The sequence below is a fragment of the Dermacentor andersoni genome, chromosome 11 (genome assembly GCF_023375885.2).
Source record: "Dermacentor andersoni chromosome 11, qqDerAnde1_hic_scaffold, whole genome shotgun sequence".
Lineage (NCBI taxonomy): Eukaryota > Metazoa > Arthropoda > Arachnida > Ixodida > Ixodidae > Dermacentor > Dermacentor andersoni.
The window spans coordinates 68,640,917-68,666,865 of record NC_092824.1 but is presented as its reverse complement, the minus strand read 5'-3'; the positions used below and the strand labels follow the sequence as shown (position 1 = coordinate 68,666,865).

At 46.0% G+C, this 25,949-nt stretch overlaps 1 protein-coding gene and 2 long non-coding RNA genes across 4 annotated transcripts in view; all 3 read right to left on the bottom strand.

Annotated features, from left to right (window-relative positions):
- LOC129381689 (uncharacterized) overlaps positions 1 to 12,610 on the bottom strand; it is a 50,335-nt gene extending 37,725 nt beyond the window's left edge. The window contains exon 1 of one of the 2 annotated variants that reach the window (XR_011891228.1): positions 12,447 to 12,610. This is a non-coding gene — a long non-coding RNA (uncharacterized lncRNA). Of the gene's footprint in view, positions 1 to 4,775; positions 5,456 to 12,446 lie in introns of those variants that run through there. The other variant, XR_008609804.2, reaches the window with a different exon arrangement.
- LOC129381688 (uncharacterized) lies at positions 7,787 to 10,732 on the bottom strand. Its single transcript, XR_011891229.1, has 3 exons — positions 10,661 to 10,732; positions 10,507 to 10,581; positions 7,787 to 7,975 (listed from the first exon to the last, which is right to left on the bottom strand). It is a non-coding gene; the product is annotated as an uncharacterized lncRNA (long non-coding RNA).
- Positions 12,611 to 16,866: 4,256 nt separating the features above from the next.
- LOC140214107 (uncharacterized) lies at positions 16,867 to 23,097 on the bottom strand. Its single transcript, XM_072285438.1, has 3 exons — positions 22,833 to 23,097; positions 19,450 to 19,721; positions 16,867 to 17,683 (listed from the first exon to the last, which is right to left on the bottom strand). The coding sequence occupies exons 1-3, from the start codon at positions 23,085 to 23,087 to the stop codon at positions 17,299 to 17,301; spliced, it is 912 nt and encodes a 303-aa protein (XP_072141539.1). The 5' UTR covers positions 23,088 to 23,097; the 3' UTR covers positions 16,867 to 17,298.
- Positions 23,098 to 25,949: the final 2,852 nt, after the last annotated feature.

Genomic DNA, 25,949 nt, shown 5'->3' with positions numbered 1-25,949 from the left:
CTTTTGATCAAAAGATCAAATTTCTGGATGTTAAATTTACCTTCGGTGATGATCTAACTTGCTGGTGTTACAGTCCCAGGAAAAATAAACCGTTGTTGTCATATCATTCAGCCCATTCCAAACTGGTAAAAACAGGTATTGCGAAAATGTGTTTCACTAACGCACTTACTAAATCATGCCATCATTGCACTGACGAAGCATTCACACAACAGGCCATGCGGCTACATCAAGCAGGTTATCCCAATCATGTACTGGCATCAGTTGCAGAGGGAATACTTAGGCAAGTGCAGCAATCAGGGACTGCTGAACGAGCGGAAGCAAATAGTAACCGAGAGAAAAAAAGACCAACAGTGATACCTTACATCCACCGGTTGTCGCACAACCTAAAGAAAATTGCCCGCCGAGGGAACACTGATGTGGTTTTTTCAGCACCCAACAAACTAATCGGCCTGTGCAGGAAAACAAGACCAGAAAAGAAAGGAAGTGTCCCTAGCTGCCAAGTTAAACACAGGAAGAAGCTTAGAGAATGTAAGACTTCAATTATATATCGTATATCCTTATCGTGTGGGAAGTATTACGTCGGACAGTCGGGCAGATGCATTAATGATAGACTGCGCGAACACAAAAATAAAGTCGACAAACTTGTATCAGATGGGTTTCTCTCCCTCCATTGTAAGCAACATAAGTGCTCCCCTCTCTTCGAATCAACAATCATTACCGGTAGAAATAAGTGCGAACTCACTAGACTTATAATAGAAGCCGAGCAGATTGATGCCCTAGGGGATTCATGTATCAGCAAACCATCATTGGCTCTCTCTGAAAAAGAACTGAATTTTTTGCGCATGGCTTGACATATCACAAAATGTATCGCTCTGATTGTTAATCTGTTCACGTGGCTGTTACTCATGTTGTCTGAGTGTATAAGTACGACCTGGTTTTCGATAATAAACAGTGTTGGAAGCTAGCGCTGTGTGTGTCCCTTTGTGTCTTCTTTTGTCCAGTCTTTGAATCGCGCTACCATACCCCCCCCCCTTGAATCTTATTTTGTTATAGCGCAAGCTAGACAAGGACAACAGAAGGCACATATGACACACACAGCGCTACTTTCAACAACAGATTTATTTCTCGTTCTCGTCGATATATATACACCGTCGACCCGTCATACACCACGTGTAACATTTTTGGAAAAAGAAACAAACGATATAAACTGGGAACCACACGTAGGAAGTTTCTTGACTGACATATTCAAAGACATGTACATGTTCAACGCAAACAAAGATAATTCAGCTCTTTTGAAGATAATGAAATGGAAGGTTCACTGACGCATGCATCGCCGAATGTTGATATGTGTCTGGCTTCTATTATCAAGCGCGTCATTTCACACCTGCTTCTACTCATGATCACTGTTTCTTTAAATCTTGGTTTGCACTTGCATCTCTGGCAATGGATGGCAAGAAAGCCGTCAGCGGCCACGTTGTTAACTTTGTTACTATGTTCTCGTAGCCTGTCACTTATGCATCTACCTGTTTGACCGATGTAGGATTGTCCACAGCTGAGAGGAATACGGTGTACCACACCGGCGATGCAATCAACGAATTTGTTATGTTCTTTCTTGCATGCGCTACGTAGGATTCTTTCTGGCCTTGTGTTTTTACAGAGGCTGACCAATTTCTTTCATTAAAAACTGCCGAAATAGCGTTTATAGCTTTCTCATTGAATTGACGTCTTTTGCAATAAGGTCAGAGCAAAAGCACAACAATTGTGTAAAAAGATGAATCTGCAAGGCATGATGAACAGCATCAAAAAAAGCAAGAAGGATTGTCTGGAAGTATTTTTCAGCGCTGACTCACAAAGAAGGTTTACCGTTCAGGGTGATAGTTTCTGAGAGGGACACGTGGCAGAAATCTGTCGCCATGTACCTTCAAGAAAAACTGAACTTGTTAGACATCAGTGACCCTTTCCTGACAAAGAGTTCTGAGGAGGTTTTAAATTTTGTAAGAGCTCATGAAAATCAACGTTTAAAGGCCTTCTCTGCCGATGTTAAACACCTTTATTATTCTCTGCCACAATCAGAATTATTAACCCTATTGACAGTTGCATAGATACATATGGTGCCGTTAGGTTTAGCACGGAAGCAGGTACATCCATTGACAATTTTTTAGAATTACTTAGGTTTTATTTGTCATCTACGTTTATCAAGAACAAAGGTACCCTGTATCTGCAGAAACAAGGAGTGTGTATAGGTTCTTGCCTAGCACCAGTGCTAAGTAATCTCTTTTTAGCCAAACTTGACAGAGACCTGTCGCAGCGCCTTCACGAATCTAAGGTTGTAAAAGTTTTTAGATATGTTGACGACTTTTTAGTTCTAATTGACTTTTCATCTGCTTGTTTTACTAATGAATGTGCTCCTGTTTTTACCACTATTCGTGACTGTCTAAATCCACCAGAAGTGACCTTTGAAATGCCATGTTACGGGAGGATTAGATTCCTTGACATCAAGTTTGCGCTCACCGATAACGAAACCTGCTGGTGTTACGAACCTAGATCAAGAAAGCCACTTTTAACATTTCATTCCGCGCATACAAAGCTTGTGAAGAGGGGAATCGCGAAGATGTGTTTCAGCGAAGCACTGAAAAAATCATGCCAGCACCTAATGCACGACAGCTTCGAACGGCAAGCCTCGCGTTTAAGCTACGCTGGTTACCCGAGCCACGTGCTTGTGCCAGTCGCAGACGGACTGCTTAAGAAGGCGCAGCAAAGCAGTTTGGAGCAGGTGCACGTGTCGAGCACTGATATGAACAAAGGAAAGGTTGCCGTCATCCCCTACATACACGGATTCTCCCATAGAATAAAGAAGGTTGCTGGAAGGAGCGGCATTAACGTTGTGTTTTCGGCACCTAATAAATTGGTCAGCCTCTGTAAAAACACAAGGCCAGAAAGAATCCCACGTAGCGCATGCAAAAAAAGAACATAAAAACAAATTCGTTGATTGCATCGCCGGTGTGGTATACCGTATTCCTCTCAGCTGTGGACAATCCTACATCGGTCAAACAGGTAGATGCATAAATGACAGGCTACGAGGACATAGTAACAAAGTTAACAACGTGGCCGCTGACGGCTTTCTTGCCATCCATTGCCAGAGATGCAAGTGCAAAACAAAGATTTAAAGAAACAGTGATCATGAGTAGAAGCAGGTGTGAAATGACGCGCTTGATTATAGAAGCCAGACACATATCAACATTCGGCGATGCATGCGTCAGTAAACCTTCCATTTCATTATCTTCAAAAGAGCTGAATTATCTTTGTTCGAGTTGAACATGTACATGTCTTTGAATATGTGAGTCAAGAAACTTCCTACGTTTGGTTCCCAGTTTACATCTTTTGTTTATTTTTCCAAAAATGTTACACGTGGCGTATGAGGGGTCGAGGGTGTATATATAGCGACGAGAACGAGAAAGAAATCTGTTGTTGAAAGTAGCGCTGTGTGTGTCATATGTGCCTTCTGTTGTCCTTGTCTAGCTTGCGCTATAAAAAAATAAAATATGCCGTACCAACAAGCCCCTATTGCTATCCTCATCCCTTCTTGAAGATGCATTACCAACAAGCCCACATTGCAACCCTCGGCAACTATATAACTTCGCTGACTTGCGTTAACTTGCTTTGTCCTTCCTCAGTTGACTGATGACGCCTACGTTTTCTGTTGAGCATATTATTCGCTTTTCGCCTGGCTGCGGCGGCGTAGAGAACATGTAGCGACAGCTTCATCAATAGAACTTCATATTGGGCCAGTTGGCAAATTTTTGCCAATGTTGCACGTTGGGTAAAGGAACATTTCACGCAGGACAAGCACACTATCCTATCTATGCTTGTCATGTTCCATTGTAAAACGAATTCCTATGGCGACAAATGCGTGCCATATAACAGCGCTTCTCATGTATGGAAACGCATAAATATTCCGTTATCAAATTTCTACTGCACGTGACAAAAAAAGAACTGTTTTCAGAAAACGGTACTTGCAATCAACGTAGGTCTGTTATGATTATATTTGGTTGCAAGATTTCAAATAGAATTATGCCTCCAAATTTTAATGAGCAACGCTCCAAGTTTTAGTGATGCTATACATGTACCAGTTCAGGATTGCTGGTCTCAATAGCTGGCACAGGATACTAGGCAAAAGATTGTGAGAGCAAGTTTTTTGTATCGATGAAAGCTTTTTATTCATCTTGATAAGAATTAGGCGATATTGGGTTTTATTGACTTTGGCTTCATTTTTCTGCAAAATACCCATAACAGGAAAATGAACTTCCACTACTTTAGAGCTGCTGGGCAAGCGAGCACTAGAATTATTGCTCGTGAAGAATTTCCGCAACAGAACGGCAAGCCAAACTTATATAGAAGACGGTAGCACGCGGCAAGAACTGGTTTCTTCGTGTCGTATGCGGTAGCGCCAAACGCGGTGCGACTTATTACGAACATCAGTTCGCCCGCTGTGGGCAAAAACTGTTCGGCTCTTTAGTTTAGCCTATAATCGGGTACAGCGCGCACCGCAAAAGAGCAAGCAATCAAGAGAAACTGACAGGCAAGCGGTTTCTTGACGCACGCCGAGAAAATTTCACTGCGTGACGTCACATAAAACCCGGCGCCGTAGCTAACGACCTGGAAAAGAGAGCTCGCCGCGCTCATGGCTCTTGCGCCTTGCCCTGTGAAGTGGTTTCTGTACAATAATAATTTACAGAAGCACACATTCGCAACCTCTAATAACTTGCTTTCCTTACCTTCATCCATCAGGGACCGCTCAGCCACACGAACAATCTGCGTAGTCGACCAGAACAGACAGGGTCTCCGTAGTGTCTTTCTGTTTAGTGATCGGAGCAGAGGCTGTAGCCGTTGTACGTGGCCTCCCATTTCAGGCCCGCCATGACTCCCCATTCAGCGTAACTGATTCATGTGGGACCATCTGAAAAATGGGAAGAATATCTCGCGGTCATGATTAAAGATGAGCCAAAAACTGAAACCAAAGTTGAGAGTACGAAGAAGCGACGAAAAATATTGTCCTTCAGCACAGGTTGTAAAGTTAAGCGCACCTAGGTCGTCGCGCAGATAACTCGTAATTCAAACCGCAAGCGACAACTGCTACGTATTTTTTTTTTTTTGCCTCTGTCGCGTTCACGAACAATCTAAGGTGGTAGCATCACCAAAAAACGGATCCCCGGAATGCTTTCCAGCGGTACCAGTTTTTGCAACAAGCTTGCATTCCAATAGCATTAGGCAAATAAAGATTGCTAGTTTTCTGCTTGTGGAACAAATGAAGAGCAACTGCTAACATATACCGTAGCGAAACTTGCGTGTGCTCGTCAGCTAGCATCAGTCGACCCATGTGCAACTGCCAACAAGTGGCTTCAGTTTCTTAAAACACCGCAGAAAAATGTGCCGTGCCAAACCCCAAAAAATATATATATATTCATTTGAAAACCACATCGGAAAATCTTTCGTTCTGCCCTAAGTCTGTTTTGACAAGGATGTCGCTTGTTTCTTCATAACGACTGCTGAAAAAATTGCTCTTACCCCTCGTCCGCTGAGAAACTAAATTTTCTTCATGCTGTTCTTCCCCGTGACGTCACACCACACAGCCGCGCAGCACGGCTTGTGTATATTCCTGTTTTTCCAACATTGCCGGAACGTTCGCGGGCATAGGAAGAATTTTTAACCGCAGAGCGCATGAAAAATCACGTACATAAGCACGCGGTTTCAACAGCGAAGAGTACAGGTTGTGTCTACTGTTGGAAGAAGCACGCATGCGCCTGGCTCATGCTAAGCGCAGCGTCATGCACAGGAATCTGCGAGAACCCGGCGCATGCGCATAGCGGCGCGCGTCGTTTGCTGCCGAACCACCCCTTCGCTTCGCCAACGCGCGGCGTTCGCCCTCGCGTCTTCAGCCGCAGTTGCGATGAACGTGACTTGCCAGACCCATGGACACAAAAGGCATGGCTTTTCGGCCTTTCAGAACCCTCTTCGCGACATTAAACTTTTTTTTTTCGTTAGAAGCTTCACGTTCGGACGTTATCGCACGACAGACCGAAACACGAGATCGTTTCGTGGATGGAGCCTGGCGTATTATTGAACGAAACGAGTCCCACTAGTCAGTTTTCGGCACTTTCCGCGCACGGCACGTTTCATTGATGTCTGGCTACGTCGTGCTCGGTCTGCCGAGTTGCTCGAAGACGCGAAAAGCCGCGTACAGCTGGAATTGTTGAATCAGAAAGGTGAACATAGTATATAGCCTAGGACATTCGAAGGTATGGCCGCGTACCGCTCTTCCGAAATGCCAGGGAGGTATTGACAAAGCGAAAATTGCATATATACGAAAATTGAGAATTTGCGGTAGCCGACGGTGCTGCGAACGTTTCCGCCGGCGGTATGCTCGCTCGAAACGGAGCAAAGCGACGTTGTCTCGCGCGTCCAAAAATACCGCGTGAAACGAGACAGCTCTGCTGCTGCTCATTCACGTTCCACACCAGTGCAGTAGGAGTGAGTCTACTTGTGTGCTTTCCATGTCTCAAGCGGACCAGTGCCTGAAATGAAGCGTTTCTTCGTTGAGCGCTGGGCTCTTGACACGATGGCAGGGTAGGGCGGCAGCGTGCTAGGAAAGCGAAGGGCGTGGTCCGGCAGCAGACGACGCGCGGCATGCGCTGATCCGGCGCCGTTTCACACGTGCGCGTTTTTTTTCGTCGCTTCCTCTTCGGGGCGCTGCGCGGAACTCGAGCCACGCGCTCGATTGTTCCCTCCAACAGTAGACCGAGCCACATGTGCGGTCTTTCTGAGCGCGAACACGGGATCACGTGGTGTTGTCTACTGCAAGCGCAGTTAGAGGGGCCCCCTCACCAAGCCTGGCCATATTGAGCTGAAAAGCGCAGTTGAGTGAAAAGCGCTAAGTTTTAAAGCTCTGTGGGCCGCGGAGTCAATTTCAAACCAAACACCGTCTGCCCTTCTCGCGGGCCCCGCACCCCGAACCAACAGGAGAGTCTACGTATATCGCACAAGCGCGCCTACCTAAATGGCAGTGCTGTGAGGTTGTACATAGTGGCACGTTCGTGACAGAATTATTCAAGGCAACAGCACTTGTTAAATCTGTTGCGTCAATCGACGAATGAAAGTTACACAGTAAAACCTACAAAGCCAAAGTCTGCAGCCCTGTTTTACTTCGTACAGTAGCAAGAGATGTACTTTCATCTGCTTGTTCCCTTATCGTGCAGTCGCGCGCGGAGAGCGGAACTCGTGATCTACCGTGCTCGAGCGCGCGTTCACGACGTCATATGAATCACATGATATAATCCTACGCTTGCGTCAAAAAAAAAACTGAACTCATGAGTTCGTGGCGCTGACGTATTTCTATCTCGCTATTCATCAACCAATTAGAAAAAATTCCTCCGGTAGAACGCTACCCAGAGAGCATGTAACTTCAAGCCTATAACCAAAATTTGCCACGTGACCTGGCGAGTGTTCCTTTAAGCCGCGTCTCGCAATGTCCGTACGCATGCACGCAGAGTAGCTTCCCTTCGGACGTATGACGTCATCGAAGGGCTGGCTTGCCTGCTAGGTGTTTTTCTCCTTTTCCCTCTGGGTGATGATCGCATCAGGACTAAGCAAAATTTGGATACTTCCATTAAAAACGGTGCCTTCCTAATGCTTAGCGTTACCTTTATTACCTGGAAACCCTTACTCAATTTCTTCTTCCTTGCGAGTTTTTAGTCACACAGTGAAGGAAGCAGGCTACGTAACCCGAACGTTCAACCCGTTTATTTTGCGCACTTTTCACAAAATATTTAATCCCTCCAAGAAGTAAAAGCAGCGATGCGGAGTAAGAGCGCCCTCGACGAGGTGTAGATGCCCGAGATCATGGCTCGACACCGCGCCCCACTCGATCACGCAGCTGCGTACGCTCCCGGCGACTCCCTGCACCTTGTCTGGCTCGTAACTGCATGGAAATCATATTGAGTCCTTCACACAAAATAATGACCGTTCGGAAAATAGTTCTTACCCTGTCCCTGTTGCTCGCTACACTCGCACGCGTTGGTTTAGGTGCGTTGAAATAAAGTCGACTCGTCCGGGCAGAAAACTCGGCCCCAGACATCGGTAGTCCATAAGGCTTGCGCTTCGGCAGATTGCAGTCGTGATGCCTTGCTCGAATCACGGGAGGATGGGCTTCTGCGTAGCCACAGAACTTCGTAGTCCAGCACTCCCGAGACTTCGCCGCATAGTAACGACGGAAGCGTCCGCATCCTCCAGCTCTCGCCCTTCCCTAGTGGACTGAAACGGATTGTATCCATGACTGCAGCCATCGTAAGCGCGTCCTCGTCATCCGTCGTTGCAGTCGGTCGATGCCTATGTGGGGCGTCGTAAATGCCGCCTTCCTTGCTGAATGCTTGGATAATCCTATTGACTCTGTATAATCCCTGTTGCGGCGTCGGCAACAGGGCACTCTTGGAGCACTGAGAATGCCCCTTGAGCGAGTGTTAGAACGTTCCACCTCTCTCCTCTAGGAAAACGGTCCATGCCGAGGTTCAACAGCTGCTCCGAACAATGCGGTAATGTGAACGAATACCTTCCTCGAAGACAGGATGTCATTGTTACAATACGCCCACAAATATGACACGCATACGAGGAAACAACCTAGCTACAGAACAAATTATTTTGGGAAACGTCGGCAAATGATAACGCAGTTTGAAGCTTACCCAAACATCGCGTGGAGCGTAATTGCAAGTTCAACACTGTTGCCGCTCTGCAAGCGTACGGCTCCCTTATTGCGTAACGCGTGCAGGAGACGTGCTCGCGTGAAGCAATGCGCTCTAAGGTAGAATTCTCGCACGCCGGACGCACGGCGCATGCGCACTGCTTTTCGGTGCCGTCGCTAAACTGCGCTGGCAGTACGGAAAGCCACGCGCTGCCGCGTTCACGCTCAAAAATATCGGGACTGTACGCGGCGGTCCGTCTAGAGCGGCTGAACCGCGCTTTCTTTAAAGTTGCGTCCAATGTGTTCCGATTAGGCGTGATTACAAATGCCTCCCACTTCTCTGTGCACACACCTGGGATCCGCATTCTTCCACTGACAAGCATCACACATCGCCTTCATACCCGTGACATGGCTGCACAGTTGTGTCACGCCGTGCATCCGCCTGATTTGGTGTTTGCAATTCGAAATAGCTTCTGAAGGGTGTAGAGCACGATAATAAACATTACAGGGTCTCTTAAGATCTCTCGTAAGAGGTGAACGGGCAAAGCCTACTCTTTCTCTTTTTATGACATTCGTCATTACTAGTCATTGCAGTCAGTATAGTCATTTCTACTCACTACTAAGCATTTTAGTCATTTGTAATCAATTGTAGTCATTACAAGCCATCAGGCAAGTTGGTCATATAGTCATCAGTCGTGATTACAACTCATTTCAGTCATTATTAGTCATTGCGAAGCATTTTTAGTCATTTCTAATCAATTGTGGTCGTTACAATTCGTCGTTGGACATATTTGTTATTTCCTAGTAATTAGTAGTCATTACAAGTCATTTCACTCCTTACTAATTACTGGTCATTGACAAGCATTTTTAGTAATTTCTAATCAATTGTAGTCATTACAAATTAGACATATTGGTAATTTCATAGTCATTACAAGTCATTTCAGTCATTATTAGTCACTACTACTCACTACTAAGCATTTTAGTCATTTGTAGTCAATTGTAGTCAGTACAAGCCGTCAGACATATCGGTCGTTTCGTAGTCATTACCTAGTCATTAACCTCTACCAGTATCTATTATAACGTTACCATTCACTAACTGTCACTATTAATCATTTTTCATTCTCTAATCTGTCTTGAAAATGCTTGATGGCGCTTCGGCGGACACTCCGGTGGTCATGTCGGCTGACACAAACTTCACCATGAGCCTAGAAATGCTTCCGCCTTAAAAATTGCACGAAATTAAAGTTGTGAATAAACATTGCATGAATTTACTCGTCGCATAGGACGGCATTAAAAAAAAATTGTGCACGTCGCCGTTAGTTGTATACGATTTTAATATAAAGCTTCGCTTCAAATAGATTCCAACATATTCCCTGGCTCTGCAATCAATTTATGAGCAAGGTTTTGTTCTTGGTCCCTCCCTGATTCGGCAAGTTTTCCACTGACGGTGACGCGGCAAAAACCACTAAGACTACAGCAAAACGCAAAGATACCGACAATACTCCTGAAATGCAATTTTGGTAACTTTTCAATTGCGTTTCGGAATACGTAACGAACAGGTTATGTTTTCAACACGCCGACATCAAACTCGGCGACGTTCATACGGAACTGGCAGACGTCGTGTATTTATCGAACGGCTGATACACCCTACTTCGAGAGCTGGGGAAAAAAAAAATGACAGCAAAAATCAGCCGAAGGTACATATCGCATAGCTGCCACGCAAAAAAGTTCATTCAGCGTAATCACTATAAATCAATAGAAAGAATTGCGCTCACCTTGTTTCTTGGTACGCGGAACTTGGCCCGGCTATTCGTCTCCCCGCTGTTCTAACCATGAGCCACGAAGAAGTCCTACGTGCAAGAGTAGCCAGTGAAATTGTGGCGCAGTCGAAAAGGTTGCGGCCTCACGGCACAAGCTAAAGTTACTCACGGAAACAGGTGGATCCCCTTGCTGAGAGCTCAGTCACACGAAGCGGCGAATGGTGAAATGGCAGCCAGTGCTAAAGCAAGCCGCGGTATCAGTGCAATGCTACCTCGCCTGATAATGCGGCAAAGGCAACGTTTAAGCACGAGAAAATGGCCGAAGTTATACAGCGTTAAAGTGACGAATCTTTCTTTCGTCAACACGTCCACATCAAATTCGGTCGAATGCTGCACTGGAATGGCAGCTGTATGGATTTCGTCTAATGGTCGATATGCCTCCTCGGCAAGCAGTAAAAGGCGTTTCACAGCAAAACAAAATGAATCAAAGCCATCCAATATAGCTGCTGCAGGAAATGCTGATTGTGCGGAATTATTTCACAGCACTTGCAAGAATTAGTCTCACCTCGTCTGCGGGAACACGTAACATGGCCCGCCTGTCCGTCCCTCCCTTTGTTGGAACCATGAGCCACCGGAATGTCCTACAAAAACGAGCAGCCAGCATTTTCTCAGTCACTCTGCGGTCCTTCCGAAAAAAGCGGCGCGAGTTGCGGCCTGACATCAGGAGCGTACGCTATACACGAAGGCAGGTGGGCGCTATTGCACGCAATCACAGGCTACGACATACGGCAAAATGGCAGCCGAGAAAAAAGCAAGACGTGGTATCGGTGCAGGCTACACCGCTCGCTATCGCCACGAAGGCAACGTTCAAACGCAGATAACTCGTCGAAATAAAATGGCGCGAAATAAACGATGACGACGCCGATTCGCACGATGTCAGCTATACCAACCCGGCCAAGTTGCGGTGTCGACGAAGGAATACCGATAGAAAAAAAAAAGAGAGGGGCCGAAACAAACTTCTGCCGCCTGTGATTTTTTTTTCTTTTTTTGCGTGCGCATGACATTTTGATTTCCAGCAGAACAAGAGACGCCGTACTTATCTGTTTTTTTTTGTTTTTTTTTTTTTCTTGCAGCACGTACTTAGTCATATTTGGGAAGGGGAACACGTGAGTGCGTAGCAAATGGCCCCGTGTGTCACACGTTGCGATACTCAACTGAACTCAATAAAAGGGACGCCGTTACGTATTTGACTTGCATCCCCGTACAAGGGTGAGAATTGATGGCTCATTATGCTCTTATTTTGGCAGTTCCTGCGTAATTCTTTTTGAGCGTGCTTATTTATACTCAGGTTTATTTATACTCAGGAACAAGCCAAACCGGCAGAAGAAGAAACCTTTTGCGCGTTCTGCCGGCGCAAAGAACACACTGACTACCAGAAGAAGGTATATGTTGCGGGGCCTAGAAAGCGTCACAAACTTGTCTCACTAAGATTCAGTACACGCCGAACTAATTGCCACCACGGTCGAGATTCTTCTTGCTAAGTGCGTCACAACGCCAGGCGCGGCGGGCGTGCCTCAAAAGCATCCCAAAAAAGTAACGAAATTAATTACAATAACGTTGGGGGTCAGAGAATGTCTCATGAACTTGTCCCAGTAAGATTCAGTACACGCGAAACTAAAAGCGTCACACGGTCGAGCTTAGTTTCGCTAACTGCGTCACAACGCCGGGCGCGGCCACTGTGCTTCAAAGGTACCCCAAAAAACGTACCGAAATTAGTTACAATAATGTGGGACTCACAGAAAGCGTCGCAAACATCTCCCAGTACGAGTCATCAACTCAACTTCGCAAGGACGGCTGAGCTATGTTCCGGTAACTGCATCACAAATCTCGGTTCCGTGCTGTAAAAGCCTACATTGTTTGAAATGTGTAGCAGACTGTCCAACGAAATTTCTCACCTTGCCGTTGTCCAACAGGGCAGCGCTGCCGTGTCGAAGTGCAGAAGGAACCCAATACGCCGGGAGCCCAGCCGACAGACGACATCCAAACGAGTCCAATCGCTGAACAGACGAACTTCACATACGCAGCCGGCCTCGCTCGCTTCGGTAGCCTGTCTGGCGCATGACGTATGTACGCGTCTGGCGTGCCGTTATCTTGTTGCTAGGTGATGGAAGAAAAATAGGTCGCGAAGTAAAAGTTATTTATATGCAATCCTTTTCTTTTTATTTTAGCGGGAAAGAATTAAAGAAAGAACATTGTCTGGAAGTCCATATCACTATTTTTTTACGGCGGAATCCTTTCTAGATTCATGGCGAAGTTTGCGCCTGCAGGCCTGGCCGCCGGAGTGTCCGCCAAAGCGTCGTCACACCATATGAAGACAGATTAAAGTATGAAAAAAGATTGTTAGTGGCAGTTAGTGAATGATGAGATTATAACAGAGATTGGCAGAGGTCAATAATGACTAGTACTGACTAACACTTACTACCAATGACTTGTAACGACTACTAAAGACTCCGAAATAACCACTATGTCTAATGACTGCTTGTAATGACCACAATTCATTACAAACGACCGAAAATGCTTACTAGTGAGCAGTAATGACTGAAATAACTTATGACTACTAATCACTACGAAATTACCGATATATCTAACAACAACTTGTAACGACTACAAGTGATTAGAAATGACTACAAATGCTTAGTATTTGCTAATAATGACTGAAATGACTTGTAATGACTACTAACGACTCCAAAATGACCAATATGTCTAACGGCAAATTGTGACGACTACAATTGATTAGAAATTACTAAAAACGCTTACTAATGACCAGTAATGACTAATAATTACTACCAATGACTTGTATTGGCTACTAAAGGCTCGGAAATGACCAATATGTCTAACAACGGCTTATAATGACAATTGATTACAAATGACCAAAAATACGTACTAGTGAGCAGTAATGACTAATAATGACTGAAGTGACTACTAATGACTACGAAATGACCAATATCTCTAACGGCAAATTGTAACAACTACGACTGATTAGAAATTACTAGACATGCTTAGTAATAACGAGTATTGACTGAAATTACTTCTAATGACTACTGATGACTATGATACGACCAGCATGTCTAACAACAGCTTGTAACGACCACAATTGATTACAAATCACTAAAAATGCTTAGTAGTAAGCAGTAACGACTAATGACTGAAATGACTTGTGATGACTACTAATGACTACGAAATAACCAATATGTCTAACGACGTCTTGTAGTGACCACAATTTTTTACAAATGACCAAGAATGCTTAGTAGGGAGCAGTAATGACTAAAAGAAAGAAGAGAAAGAGAAGAGGCGAATGATAGGAAGAAGATTAGGCTTTCGCCGTTCAGCTCTTAAGAGAGATCTTAAGAGACCCTGTATTTTTTCCCTGATGTTCGCGACAGCTAAGGGATTGGGTGAACACTATACTCCGTTCCATACATAGCGGTGCATAGCAGTCAACGCTGTGGAGGCTAGAGATACTTCTTGCAATGGCTTCGTTCGTACTTGAATATAGTTAGATGTTTCTTGACCACAATTGTGCGAAACCGTTCTTTTTTTTTTAATGTGGGCTCAATATTGAATGAAACAAACCTTAATCCTTAGAACCAAACACACTTTGGTATGCGGCTGCTAATATGTTTAGATCATTTTTATTTTGTTATTTTCAGGTTTTTACTTGCAACCCGTCGCGAGGAGCCTCCCATGCATGCTTGCGCGAGCGAGTGCTTTTGGCGCGCAGCAAAGCGTGGACGGAACGTGTGGAGCGATCACTTTTCTTGACCGAACTTCTTGCTTCGCTTCCACAGCCTTGACTGCTAGTTATGGAACGGAGTATAGCCGTTACGTGTTTCCTGTTGCCAGTTTTCGCCGAGTGTCCCCTCTTGTTGGATTTTTTTTTCTATGGCGTATCTTGAAAGGGTTCTGCAAACAACGCATACCTTCGGGCGGGCTGTGTTCTCGCCGCTCTTGCTCTGAAGCGATCCGCCGCATGAATGTCACTTCGCTCGCTGCTGCTGCCACCGCGCTTGCTCACACCAGCGCTTTCACAACGAGTGCAAGGTCAATCCAAATAGGCCGCGAAGCTTCGGGCGGAAACCGGTTCAGAACAAGTTGTCTCCGACATCACCAAGGGTGGCTATGGCAGAAGCGACTGAAGCGCGACTGTACTTATAGAGAACAAACATTGAGAAAAGAAAAAGCGTTTTTTTTTTAATTAAAGCGGGAGACAGATTCGTTCATCGACAAGAAAATTCCTAATCAGTTATTAGAGGTGTGGCGAGTAAAGAAAAGACAAGTCTGTTTCACTTTGCTATCAATACCCTTTTTCAGCGCCCATAGTACGAGGTTGACGCCGCTATCACTTGCAATGCAATGTCTGAATTTGGTGACGCAGGTAGCTTCATCGTTTTTCGACCTGTTCAGTCAAAAGTAAAGAGTTATGAGCGTCGACGGGCTTGGCTTTCGACGATAGGACCACCACGCTGCACCTTTCGTCGGCCTCTAAAAGAAGTGCGTTCGATGCAAGGGTGCGATTTCGACACCCGTACGGCTTGCCTTTTCCTATATCTCTTCCCGCGCTGAGACCTCGAAACGCCCATGAAGTCGAAGGGCGGGGCATTTGGATATAGAGCTCTGATGGCAGGCCAGCAAAAAAAAATTTCGCGCCTTCGAGAACAAAGTGATGCCACTTATATTTTGAACGGATATGGCGTCACATTTTCTACCGCTGGAAGTGTTCCCTCGTCCCGCAGATGGCGCTAAGCCCCAAGGACCGCTAAAACCCCTCAATTTCCCAAAAGTAGCGCCATTCTTTGATCTTTCGGCCACTACGCTCTCCCCAGAGTTTCCTCCGCCACGCCTCCTGTCGCCCCAGACTCCCTCGATACCCCATTGGCCAAACTGTCTCACGTGGGAGCACGTGTAGCGTTTTTGTATATTTTTTTTTGTCTTTCCATCGCACTTCGACCGCCATTGCTAGCCCAGTGCGACGAAAGTACGCGCAGGCGGACTGATCGCGGCGGCCGCATTTCAATGTGGGGCAATGTGCAAAGACGCCAGTGTCCCGTCTATTGGGGGCACGTTAAAGAACCCCAGCTGGTCAAAATTATTTCCGAGTCCCCCATTACGGCGAGCCTATAATCAGATCGTGGTTTTGGCACGTAAAACCCAAGAATTAATTTTTTTTTTGTCTTCTGCGCCTTGAGTGTTCCAGATAAAGCAACACTGCTTCCCTGCGAAAACTTCCAACGCAAAAGAATGCAGGCGCGCGTAGTACACAGATATAAAATGAGGACTTCAACAAAAGTGTTACTGGTGCTAATGAGGAGGGGGGGGGGGGAATCAAATATTTTCGGAAACTCTGTCCAGTTGTCCCAACCAGTTCGTCCTTGCTATAAACTTCCAACCATTCACACTGTATCAAATGAATAAAAAAAACGATTTCATGTGCTGGTACGCTGTTCAAATTATCAATACTGTCTACGTGTGAAAACGTTGCTCATGGCCACCACAACGCGCGCATGAGCTACACACATCTGTAAAGGGCGCGGAGCAGAAGCGGCTCTGTTGCTAGGCATTGCTGGCCCCGGACATTTGGAACCTCTCACGCGCCGGCAAAACGAACGTATCCTGCAGGTACGCAAATAAACCTAAGAAACCACGTGCACATACCTTCACGCAGTCAAAACCGAAAACTGAGGTAATTACGCGCGTGTTTGAGCACACTTTGGGCATGAGTCACGTTGCAGCAACACGAACTCTCAGCGTGCGTGCGCTTTTTGTATTAAGTCCATTTCTGTATTTTTTGTTTCGCATTTCCAACAGAGCATTATTAAGGCCAGTTACCGACTGACGAAGCAAAATCTCCTCGAGAACTGCTCCGCAGGGCTTGAACGAACTTTTCCGCGGATTTCCTCCAGTAGCGCTTTAGCCGTTATTGCTACGGCAGGGCCAGCATAGGCGGCGCCACTGTCGAGGCCGCGCCGAGCTCGAGAGTGGAGCGGAGGAGGAGGGAAGTGGTTGGCTTTACTTTTGAAGATTGAGGGGTTTTATGAAACGCCGATGAGCTGCCATGTTTTGAACGTATCGGCTGGTACATTTGGTACATGGTACATTTAGCCTGGCAGGTGTCCGCGCTCATCGAGTGCGATGTGCTCACGTTTGCTTGCGCGGGCTGAAACCAAGCTTGTTAACTCAGTTAGCAAGCGAATGTTTCCAAGTTTATAGGGCCGATAAAATTACTATCCTTACTTTGTATAGCTGTCTACTAATTTGTTATCGCAATCGATGCTTCCTTCGGCTGTCGGGCGAAACTGCGAGTGTTTTTTTATTCATGCAGTCAACGAAATCTGGAGAGCTAAAACCTCCGACTGTACTGTTGAGAACCGGAGTTCCAATCCTCGCCAGACGTATTTGCGAAATTTCTTACTTCTTTATTTATAAACTGCCGATAAACTTAAAACTGGAAAGTTGAACACAGAAGCAACTTGAGCACTGGCACATTGAAGTGGAAACTGGTAAATATTGCAGCGTCCGCATTCGCGGCACGCATTTCTAATGGCAAAGCATTATAATGTGTGCCCCCTTCATTCCAAGTCACCTAATAACCACGTTTCTTTACATGCTACCGTATTGAACTACACATGCGTTTTCAGCGCCCTTGTCAGCAGAAAGATTAGAGTTTGTGTCAGTACCGCAATGCGAATATCTCAGAATAAACTAACATCAGGCAGCATACGCGTCACACAGGCAAATGTCAACGCCAATTCATCCGAAGGCGCATTTGTCTAAGGGGTTCGTGCGGCTACCCGGGTCGCAGCCGAACGCTTCGGCGAACCCTTCGACGTTGCTGAACATCGTGTCGTATTCGTCGCCGACGTAGGGGTTCATGCCGCCTCCACCTCGGCAGAGGGCGTAGCACGAGGCGACGAAGAACATCGCTGTCCCGCCGTAATCCTCGAAGCCGTCTAGGCGCTCGCTGTCGACAGAGGCGCCACCTGCACGGTATGCCTCAAGCGACGCCTCGAGAGCCAGCGTGCTAAGCGCAAGGCTCGCGAGCTTCGGGGCAGCGTGCCTGTCGCCGGAAGTGCTAGCGTTTGCGCCTGCGCACTGCAGCAACGAGGACTCGTCGGCGTCCAAGGAGTCTGCGTAGCTGCACGAATGAATGACGCGATGCTATAAATGTGGCTCACTGGTAGTATCATTAGAATTAATGACGTTATACACATAGAGAGCGAATGCAGCGCTGCTAGGGAGTAACTGTATACCCGACGCATCATTAATTACACCGGAGCAAGGCTAGTACTGTTCTTGTCAATACTATCATTATTTGGACGTTTCTGACGACTGATCGAGGCTTCTGTTTGGGCTACACAGCGCATTCTAGCATGAGAGCACTTGCTCAGCCATGGGCGAAAACAGGAAAGCCTCTGCCTAGAATAAACGTTGTGACAACGGGCCTTCGTTTGTTATATTCACTATTGAATGAAATCCCGTATCGCATCAGTCCAAAAATGCATGGGGGCATACAACACAATAGAAGTGATTTAGATATGCAGCTGGCCATTTTTCATCGTAATAACCTTTATTCAGGAATTGTTATCAGAAAGAAAAATGTTGTCCAAAGAAAGAATAACTTTAATCCGAAATTTTAATCCCTGGAAGGAAAAGTAGATACATCCCCGTGAGGCACTACTGAATTTCGAAAGCCTGCTGTCTGCGGGCAGATACATAACGAGGCTGGCGTAGGTGCAAGGCCAGGAGTCCAGTTTGGTTTTTGTCATACATACATTAAAGCTTCAAGCGAAGATTTCACGCTGTTCGCCGGGAGGAAACCAGCGTGACTGGTTCTTTCTTTCTTATTTTTTGTTCTACCATACATCCTGTACCGTCAGAAAGTATACTGTCCGGCATTGGACTGTCTCGTTTCGCTTTAATGCAATGCACACAGAATGGGACGAATGCAATGGTAAGAACTACTTTCCTTGACACCGTTTACATAGCTCGTTCTCACCTCATAGGCGAGGATCATAAGCAGGTAGAAAACTGGAAATTGAGGGAAGAAGAAATGTCGTCGTCGCCATCCGCGACGGCGGCAGCCTATTTTTATGTCCAATTCAGGACGAAGTCCTCTCACCACGATCTCCAATTACCCTTGTCTTCGGCTAGCTGATTCGAACTTGTGCCTGGAAATGTCCTAATTTCGTCCTCCTCCCCCTTATTTTCTGCCGTCATCGACTGCGCGTCCCGTCCCTTGGCACAAATTCTGTATTTCTAATGGACCAGCGGTTACGTTGCTCTACGCCTTACGTGGCCTGCGCAGGCTTATTTCTTCATTTTAACATAAACTTGAATGTCGGCTGCTCCCGTTTGCTGTCTGATCCATTCTGCTCTCTTCCTGTTTCTTAAAGTTACGCCTAACAGTTTTCGTTTTCTCACTTGTTTCGTTGTCCCAACTTGTTCTCAAGCTTCTTCCTTAACCATGTGTTGGCACTGGTAAAATGCAATGAATATGCAATTTTCCATTTAAGGGTTGCGGTGTGTTACTAGTCATGATTTGGTAATGCCTGTCATATGCACTCCAACCCATTTTTATTTTTGTGTAAATTTCATACTCGTGATCAGGGCCCCCTGTGAGTAAATAACCTAAATGAACGTACTCCTGAAACAATTCCGGAGGCTGAATGCCGATCATGTATTATTGGCCTTCTGCCAGGCTATTGAACCTTGCATTTATTTTCTGCGCATTCATTTTCAACCCTGCCCTTACAGTTTCTTGGGTGCCCTTAGAGCTGAAGATAGCACGCCGTTTACGAGTTGTGTGACGACACAAGTCGAAGAAAAGGTGTTTCGAGCATTTGTACAAAATAAAGTAGTGCCGCCATGCTCCATTTGCCGTGTCTTAATCGCCCAGTTTACCTGTGAAAAAACAGCTGGCTCAGCGCCGAAGCGACGTGGTTGCCGAGGCCACCTTGGTTCATGAACCGCGTGGCGCTCTCGTCGAACGATGGGAAGGTGAGGGCGTACGGGAGCACCGCCAGGTGGCGACCCGGAAGCAGCACGGTCCACTCGGCGAACTCTATCTGCTCGGCGGCTGCCCAGCGGCCGAGAACGTGAGCGTGATTCAGGGCGAGCAACTTCCAGTTCTCGACCAGAGAGTTTCCCAGGCTGAAGAGGGCTGGCACCGTTCGCTGCGTACACGTCAGTGCATCTTATGGGCTCCTTCGAGAATTGGTAGGTTATGGCGGAAACTCATTAGGCGGTCGACAGCCCCTTAAGACACTTCCATCGAGCAACAGCGGTACGTATTGCGCTAAGCCATTAAGAACCAGGTTAAACTACACGGCTTTCACTGCTTTCCAAACGAGGTAATCAGTAAAGCGGCAGCAGTTGCCGGGTGCTTCCACACGTGCCAGAGGGGAACACACTTGCGTGCTCCATGCTCGAGGCTTCCCTTGAAACCATGGACCACACTGCAAAGGGAGTATCGTCATCAGCCTATTAACTGCAGGACGAAGGATGCTTCCTGCAATCTCCGATTACCACTGTCCTGCGCCAATTGATTCCAACTTGCGCCGGCAAATTTTCTAATTTCAACACCCCACATAGTTTTCTGTCGTCCTCGACTGCGCTTCCCTTCTCTTGGCACCCATTCTGTAATTCTAACAGTCCACCGGTCATCCATCCTATGCATTACATGGCCCGCCAGCTCCATTTGTTGCTCCTAATTTCCATCAGAATATTGGTTATCCCCGCTTGCTCTATGATCCAATCCGCTCCCTTCCTGTCTCTTAATGTTACGCCTAACATTTTTCGTTCCATCGCTCTTTGCGCTGTCCTTAATTTGTTCGCAAGTTTCTTTCTCTGTAAACTATGCACTCCAACCCATTTTTATTTTTATGTAAACCTTCTTCTTATGATCAGGGTTCCCTGAGTAATCAGCCTAGATAAAGGTACTCCTGTACAAACTCAACAGGCTGACTGGCGATCCTCAAATCTCCTTCCCTTGCCAGGCTATTCAACTTCGTGTCCTGCATATTAATATTTAACCCCATTCTTACACTTTCTCTGTTAAGATCCTCAATCCCTTGTTGTAATTCGTCCCCAGTGTTACTGAACCGGACAGTGTGATCTGCAAAGCGAAGGTTGCAGAGGCATTCGCCGTTGGTTCTCACTCCTAAGCCTTCCGAGTTTAATAGCTTTAGTAATACTTCCAATGACGCAGTGCATAGCACCGGAGCGATTTCATCTCCTTACCTGACCCCTTTCTTAATAGGTAACTTCAGACTTGTGGAGAACCAACGCAGCTGCGTAATCTTCGTAGATATTTCCCAACATATTCATGTATGCCTTCCGTACTCCTTAATTACGTAATGCCTTTATGACTCACGGTATCTCTACTGAATCACATGCCTTTTCATAATATATGAAAGCCATATAGAAAGTTTGATTGTACTATGCAGATTTCTCGATTACCTGATTGATGGCATGGATGTGATCCGTTGCAGAATATCCCTTTCTGAAACCAGCCTGTTCTCTTGGTTGACTGAAGTGTTGCCCTTATTTTATTGAAAATTTTCTTTGTGAATATATTATACAATACTGAAAGCGAGCTAATGCGCCTATAATATTTCAATTCTTTAACGTCTCCCCTCTTGTGGATTGGTATAATGTTGTCGTTCTTCCAGTTCTCTAGTAAAGTTGAAGTCGTGAGGCATCGCGTATCAAGGGCAGCAAGCTTTTCAAGCATGACTATCTCCTCCATCTCCGATTACATCGACTGTTATTCCATCTTCTCCTGCCACTTTTCCATAGACCATGTCTTCCAAGGACCTTCTAACTTCGTCGCTAGTCAGAGAAGGAGCCTCTATATGCTGTTAATTACTATTACGAATGAAGGTATCGTGGTTGCTCTGGGTACTGTATGAGTCATTATAGAATTCTTCCGTTGCTTTTACTATATCTTCAACATTTCTGATTATGTTACCCTGCTTACCTTTCAGTGCATACAACTTGGCTTGTCCTGTGCCAAGTTTTCTTCTCACTGATTTCATGCACGTCCATTTCTTACTGCTTCCTCGGCGTTTCTCAGGTTATAACTTCGAATCTCCCTCACTTTCTCCTTTTTGATAAGTTTTGACAATTCCGCGAATTCTATCTGGTAGCTTGAGTTGGACACTTTTATGCTTTGTAGTTTATTAGTTCCTTTCTTAATTAGGAGAGCTTTCCTACTGGTTGCCTTGGTGCCTTACCTCCCACTTGAATTACTGCTGCTGAAATCATTTTAGTTACGTTTTCATTCGTTACTTCTGTATCATCTTCATCTCTCTTTTCTAAAGCTGCATAATGGTTTGCATGCACCAGTCTGAATTGGTCTGCTTTTACCCTTGTTGCGTCTAGGTTGGCCTGTTTGTTTTTGACCAATTTTACTCTTTCTGTCTTCCTGTTGAGGGGAACCCTAGACTTCACTAACCTATGACCACTGCACTTTACTCTACCTAATACTTCTACTTCCTGCACTATGTTGAGACTGGCAGAGAGTATGAAACCTCTATCATGTTTCTCAATTAGGGCTTTTCCAAGGCCACTTCTTGTTGCTACGCTTACTGAAGACGGCATTCATTATTCGAAGCTTATTCCTTTCCGCGAATCCTACCAGCATCTCTCCTGCAGTGTTCCTAGAATCAATGCCGTTGTTGCCAATTGCTTGTTCACCAGCCTACTGTTTCCCTACTTTTGCAGTGAAGTCGCCCATGACTACAGTATTCTGAGTTTGCACTTTTCTCATCGCTAATTTAACATCATCCCAAAACTGTTCTATTTCGTCATCATCGTGACTGGAGGTTGCAGCATAGGCTTGAGCTAGATTTATTTTATACTCGTTAATGCTGTAGAATACATCAATGTGGCCCGCTATGTCTCTATGGATTAGAAATCCTATCCCGTATTGCGTCTTATATGGAAGTCATCTGTGGCAGAGGACGTGGCCCTTCGTCAGCACTGTATAAACCTCACCAGTTCTTATAGCCTCATTGAGGCCAATAATATCCCACGCAATCCCTGACATTTACTCAAAGAGTCCTACTATGCTAGCTTCACTTGAAAGTATTCCTGTGTTTGTGCAAATAGTACGTAACCCCTTAAAAGTTCCACGATTTACTTAGGCTCACGGTGCGAGATGCAACATGTGTAGGCAAATTTGTTAGCCACAAGTGACATTTTTAACGATTCTTGTAAGGCATGGCAGAATGAATACAAGCACTCGTGGCACGAGAGGATACGTAGCGGATGGTTTTCCGAACCTTCGGTAGTCGCAGGTTCAAGCGTGGGTCGAAGTAGTCGAGGGCGACGTCGGTGGAGTCCTGGACCACGGTGCGGTTGGCGTCCCTCCGTGGCCACCGGCTGAGGCGACGCGAGAAGGCCTCTCGGGTTTCGGCAACCACCCGACCAGCCACGCGGCTTGCCCGCTCCGAGAGCAGGTCCTCGAAGTAATCGCCGAACATCTGGCTGCCGCACAACAGGTACGCCTTGCCGAGGCAGAAGGCGCCGTGGTACATGTCCGTGCCGCTGTCGCTGTGAAAGTTATCGCCTGGATTTAATCGCTCGATACAGACGACGCAAAGGCGCCCGAAAGTATAAAGCAAGAACGTGCGGCTACATATGGCTCGTACATGCTTCATCTTCCATTCTGTTTGCCTTATCACGCCCTCTGGTAATTGCAGATTCCAGAGATAATGGCATCGCAACGGATCGCGAGGTCGACGTCAACGGTGCGTGGCGGAGCTAAGCACTAACAGCCTAAAAAGAGCAATCAATTTTCTTTTGATTTGGCCTCTGTTTCGGTACTAGTTAAGGGAGTGAAGCATTGTCATGAATTTTGCAGCGCAGCGAGCCGTCTGCACAACACTATTCGGTTTCTCACGGCCAGGTAACCACTGCAGCTACCTGTGATCGTTACTTCGGAACTACAAATGTCGGAGACGACGTGGCCCAGCGCCGGCTGATAGTTTGTGCACGGGCGTGAATATCTGCTGCTTTCGTTTACAAAAGTCAGTCGAGCTGGCCTACGGAGGCACCTTACAAACTTGGTGCTTGTATGTTTGTCAGGGCACGTTACTTAAAGGATTCTAACGAGCTAAACACCTTTGGTTCGAACGCTTGTCTTTGTGAATACGGTTTCCGACTAGAAAGGCACATCCACGGCCACTATTTTGCTGTCATGAGGCTATTAGCTTAATGAGAATAATCGTTATTGCAAAAAAGAACAACCATTAGGATCGCACTGCGCGATCTTCTCAATAAGGTCTAAACACCCAAAGCAGGTCACACAGCATCGTTCGTAGTTGCGCCTGCGTCCAGGATTAGCAAAAGTGATGAGGCACGCAGGTGCAGTGAATGTCAGCCAGCAGAACTGGTTCATTAGGTGCGGAGAAATCAGACATAAGAGAGAGACATACATTAAAATTGTTGCCTAAGAGTTGATATTCTGTTAAAATCGTTTATTATTCCGATAAGAGCATTTCTCTATCGAAAGGCATTCTGACGCCCGCTAAACATGAACCTGATCATTGTGAACACAAATGGATTGCAGCCACGATACTGGATAATATAGCTAATTCACTTACCTCCAAAATGCACTGTAAGTTCGGTAGTTGTTTCTGATGACGCATTCATCTAATTCTTGTCCATCGAAGGTTTGATCGCGGCACAGCCGCGGTCGCTTACACCGAAAACACTTCTTGAGTCATTGCTAGTTCAAACTCTCATACGTCGCTGATGCAGAAATTCTCAAGTAGAATTAACAATGGTATCGCCTCACAGAGTGGCGACAACTTCGAGAAAGAGTTATTCCTGATATTCACCTTGCCTTCTTACATTTACAGCTTTCTCGTATAGGAGACCGCTACTTAATGTTTAAAGCGAAGAAAAGCAGAAAGCATTCGTAAGTTAACTAATGGCATATTCAGGTAGCCGTTACAAGATTTCTGGCCATGACACGAAGCTGGTAAAAAAAAAATTTTTAAGGATACATGACAATAACCGGGAATGGAGCTAATGATCGTGCTTCCTTGTCAATGGAGACCCCTTACGTGAGCAGCGACGTTTAGTCGTTGTTCTGTAGTATGAACTTTGCAGCGCTGCCGGAGCAGTGCCAAAGGACCTCCCGAATATGCCATAAGAGATGTTGGGGTCATTTTCCACTTCTTGTGGCATCGTTATCCTTGAAGAGTATCTGTCTTCTGTTATCGAGTGCTTCTCCTTGATGACCGTTCCGTGCTCAATGAATAACACACCCACTGTCTCGCAATGAAAACGGATTGAATGCCAGCGCCCCTTACCTATCGTAGAAGTTGACCAACAGCCGTCGGTTTGTGAACAGCGCCGCAGTCTGGACAATGCACCAGGAAAGGAACAGGTGCATATCCCTCTCGCCCCGTGCCTTCCACAGTTGCAGGAAGGTCCTCACGTAGGCCGGCCTGGTGGACTCGTAGACGACGTTCTTCGAGACGACTTCGTATCTTTTCAGCTCAGCCAGCCATCGCTCCTCGGTGAAGCCCGGGCCGGTGCCAAAGAGCTCGGCAACGTCGAGCTGGACAGAGCGTGCAGGCGACTCCATGGCCTCCGAGAGCGGAATCATGTAGGCTTTGTCCACATGTCTGTTGTCGGCGAAACTCACAGTGTCTCGCATCTCCTCTGCAGAAAGTGGGCCAGGGCTGCCGAACTCTCGCCTGCAGATGAAATGAAGGAAGCCTTCAGTTAGCTTAGAATATCCTTTGGAAAATAAGGGCTTCTCAACAAAATAGCCAACAGTTCTTTTGGCGATCGAGATCACGGTCAGACTATTTCAAAGAAAACATAATTCGCATAGCTTGGCAATAACCAAGCTAATGAAAGATTGCATGTGCCTGAAGCAGGGTTGTGTCGAGATCAGAGAGCAATGTTCGAACAGTAACTGAAAGGATATCGTAAAAATGTGTACGAGTCAATTACCCTAAACGTTAAATTTTATTTCCCATCCATACGACATACATAGAACAAGGACAAGCACAACGAACCAATAATTCAGTCAGACTAGGTGTCTGCGTCGCCTACCGGCAATCGGTAACGAATGCATACATGCGTTACTGCCTATGTGAAGGCTCCTAATGAAAGAAAGTAATATATTGTGTTGGTATTGCAATGTGTTTTACAGCAGATTATAGGATCTACAGGGGATACATTGTACGATATCACCGTCATTGCAAATAAAAAGAAGAGAATCCAAATACCAGTGGCCTGACGTCGAGGGCATGATCTTGACCTATATTTTTTCTTTCCGAAAAAAAATCACATATATTTATCTATTAATCTGGCAAAAGCTCTTGTCAGAGTGTGCAAAGTACAAAGGGCTGTACTTTTCACAATCACGGGGAACTCAA